A 2755-nucleotide genomic window follows, 5' to 3' on the forward strand; every position below is an offset into this window, starting at 1 on the left:
AATCCCTGTGTGAAACGGACTGGACTGCGAAGGATCACGTGGGAATCCTCAACGTTTCATAGCCAGGCCCAGCGCTGGCGGGACTGAGCCAGCGTTAGCCTCTGGAGACCGGCACCTCCACTGAGCCCCTGAGCCACACGTCCATCTGTCCCCCTTTTCAGTATTATGCCTCTCAACGTCCTGTGAACTCTTCCGCAATCTCATAAACCTTCAGGGCCAGGGGTGAGGGATTTACCCTGTCCCTGGGCTGGTATTTTGAGCCGTCTGCTGTTGCCACTTGAATCCTGGCTCCGTGAGACCCCAGCACGGCCCCTGACTTCCCCCCACATTGTCTCTTTGCACATTTTTAATGCAAGATTCAGGTCGTTGGCACACAGCAAAGCCCATTTCTGGCGTGGGTCACCAGACACGATTTCCCCCCACCCCCTTCCCCGCCCTCGTTGCACGGTCTTAACCTTCCACAGTGGAGCATTACTGGGACGCTGGTGATTTTTTTTTGTTTCCCTGCCTCCCCGCAGGCTCCTGGGCCTGCGTCTCCAGGCACCTTTATGGACTCTTTTGCGAGTCCGGGACTGTGAAGCTTCCCCCTCCCCCTGCAATAATTTCTGGCTTAGTGCTTAGATTTGTGTCCCACTGGATGTTGGGTCCTGCCCCCGGCTGCTGCCTGGCCGCACCTTCCGGACTCCGCAGCGGGCTCTGCAGGGCAGAGGACAAGGGAAGCTGCCCCCTGCTTCATGTGTGACTCGTGGCTGCTGTGGCCCTGTCCCATGGCTGACTGGCTCTGTTGCCCTGAGGGCAGGGTGCCACCTCCTTCGTGAGGTTGAGCGTGTCCAAGCCCTGCCTCGAGCAATGAGTTGTCGGCTTCCTGGATGGGTGGTGAAATGCTGGTGGGGCTAGTTCTTCCGGCCCTGGGGGCTGCGAGGCCCAGCCCGTGCCTGCCTCGCCAGCCTGCCCCTCGGCTTTGGGAACGCTGGCTCGCCCGTAGCTTTGCAGTGCGCAGCCCTAGCTAGTGCCTTCATTGGTCCGCATAGCGCAGCTACTGATTGTCCAGCCCCCAGCAGGTGCTGTGAAGCACCAAGCCCTGAGCCTGGGCTGTTGGGTGTCGGAGTCCAGGGGGTGGGTGTCAGGCTCCAGCCCAGGAGGGCTCTGTACCCTACGGGGAGCTGCTAATGAGGCTTCTCCACATGTTTGGTGTTTAGCTAAACCTCCACGTTTGTGTCCTCCCTGTCCCCTCAGTGTGCCCAGGCTCCCTGCCCCTGCTGGTCAGAGGGTGGCCCCCTCTACACCCTGGGTGTGTTTGCTGTGAAGCTCCCAGTCCCCCACTCCCCACATTACCTGTCCCAGTCCTGGGTCTCTGTGAGCACTAATGATTTGCAATGTTGATTTATTCAGCCTTTTTTAAAAACTATTTTAACCTAACGGCCTGGAGGTGACTGGCAGGGTGTGGCTGCACGGGCCCAGCCTTGCCACTGGCATGCACCGCAGTCCAAGCCAAGGCTGGCTCTTGTGCCGCCCCATGAAGGAGCCCAATTCCCCTTTCCCTGTAGCGAGTGCGATGACTGATTGGGCACGGTCTCAGGGCAGCCCTGTTCCTGGCTCCTTGCTACTGGTGTGGGGACAGCTCCACAGCCTGGGGAGAAGGGTGTGGAGGAACGGTGAAGGCCTAGGCACTCTCCCCTCCTCTGTTTGCACTTTCCTTTGCTTGGTTCAGTTCCACTGTCCCTGCTGGCTGTTCCCGGTTCTGCATAGTTCCTGGAGCATGTGGGTGAGAGCCTGGGGAAATGTGCTCTGGTAGAGCCCTGCCGCTGGAAGTGGAGGAGAAGCCAGTGTCAGTAGCAGGGAGCAAATCCCCGACCTCATCATTGCTTCCATAAGACTCTGTCCTTTTCCTTCCCTTCCCCTCTCCCGGCTCCCCCGAGCAGCTGGCTGGGTCCCAGGCAAGGGGCTGTGGGGTCCCCAAGGCAGGCTGTGTTTCTGGGGCAAGGGGCCCCACAGGGCTGTGGCAGGGCTGGGGGCGCCGGCTCCAGGGGCCACCAGCCTGCAACTTTTGTACTAAAACAAGGATAAAAATAAACTGAACGTGGGAAATGGCTGCGAGGCTCGGAGTAGTTTGTAGCCAGGGCTGGGCCTATCCTGGCGGGAAGGCGGGGAGGAAGCTGTGGCATCCAGCCGGGCTGAGCCGGATGATGCTGAGCCAGGGTCTGATCCAGGCTCCCTCCACTCTCTTGCGGTGTCAGGCAGCCTCCATCCTCATTTGAGTGCGGTGCTTGACTTCTTCAGGACTTCTGGGGGGAGAGTTCAAGGAGGAGCCCAGCCCAGCCTTCCCTTTTTTCCCCAACCCCAATTCTGTTTCTTCCTGTGATGCTGCCCCTGGGCTGCTATATGACCCTCCTCTCCTCTCCTCTCAGGCATGCTGCTGATGCACAAGACAGGGACAGGGCAGGGGCTTGGAGGTGTCTAATAGCTGCAAACAGCCCTGGGGCCAGGTCCCATCAGCCGGATCTCACTGTGGGGGAAGGCTGCCTGGCTGCGGTTTTGGGGAGCGCAGGGCCCTCTGCGCCCCCCAGCTCTGGATAGAGCCCCAGCCCTGGGCGCTGGGCGCTGGGCACTGCCGCCAGGAGCCTGCAATCCTGCAGCCTCTGCCCTGCCCCCCTGCTCCGCGCGGAGGGGGAGGCCGGGGCTGGAAGGAGCGGCCCGGGGGTGTTGCAGGGCTGGGGGAGCGGAGGCCCTGAGCAGCCCCCTCCCCTCGCAGAAG

General features: G+C 61.0%; 1 protein-coding gene across 1 annotated transcript in view; it reads left to right on the forward strand.

Moving 5' to 3' along the window:
* Window positions 1-1516: 1516 nt before the first annotated feature.
* The window catches only part of LOC102378555 (unconventional myosin-Ie-like), an 18248-nt gene continuing 17009 nt past the window's right edge, over window positions 1517-2755 (forward strand). The window contains exon 1 of the mRNA XM_006032732.3: window positions 1517-1550. Coding sequence (XP_006032794.1) covers window positions 1517-1550 — 34 coding nt within the window. The remainder of the gene's footprint in view (window positions 1551-2755) is intronic.

This window comes from Alligator sinensis, unplaced genomic scaffold (assembly GCF_000455745.1).
Source record: "Alligator sinensis unplaced genomic scaffold, ASM45574v1 scaffold463_1, whole genome shotgun sequence".
Taxonomy (NCBI): domain Eukaryota; kingdom Metazoa; phylum Chordata; order Crocodylia; family Alligatoridae; genus Alligator; species Alligator sinensis.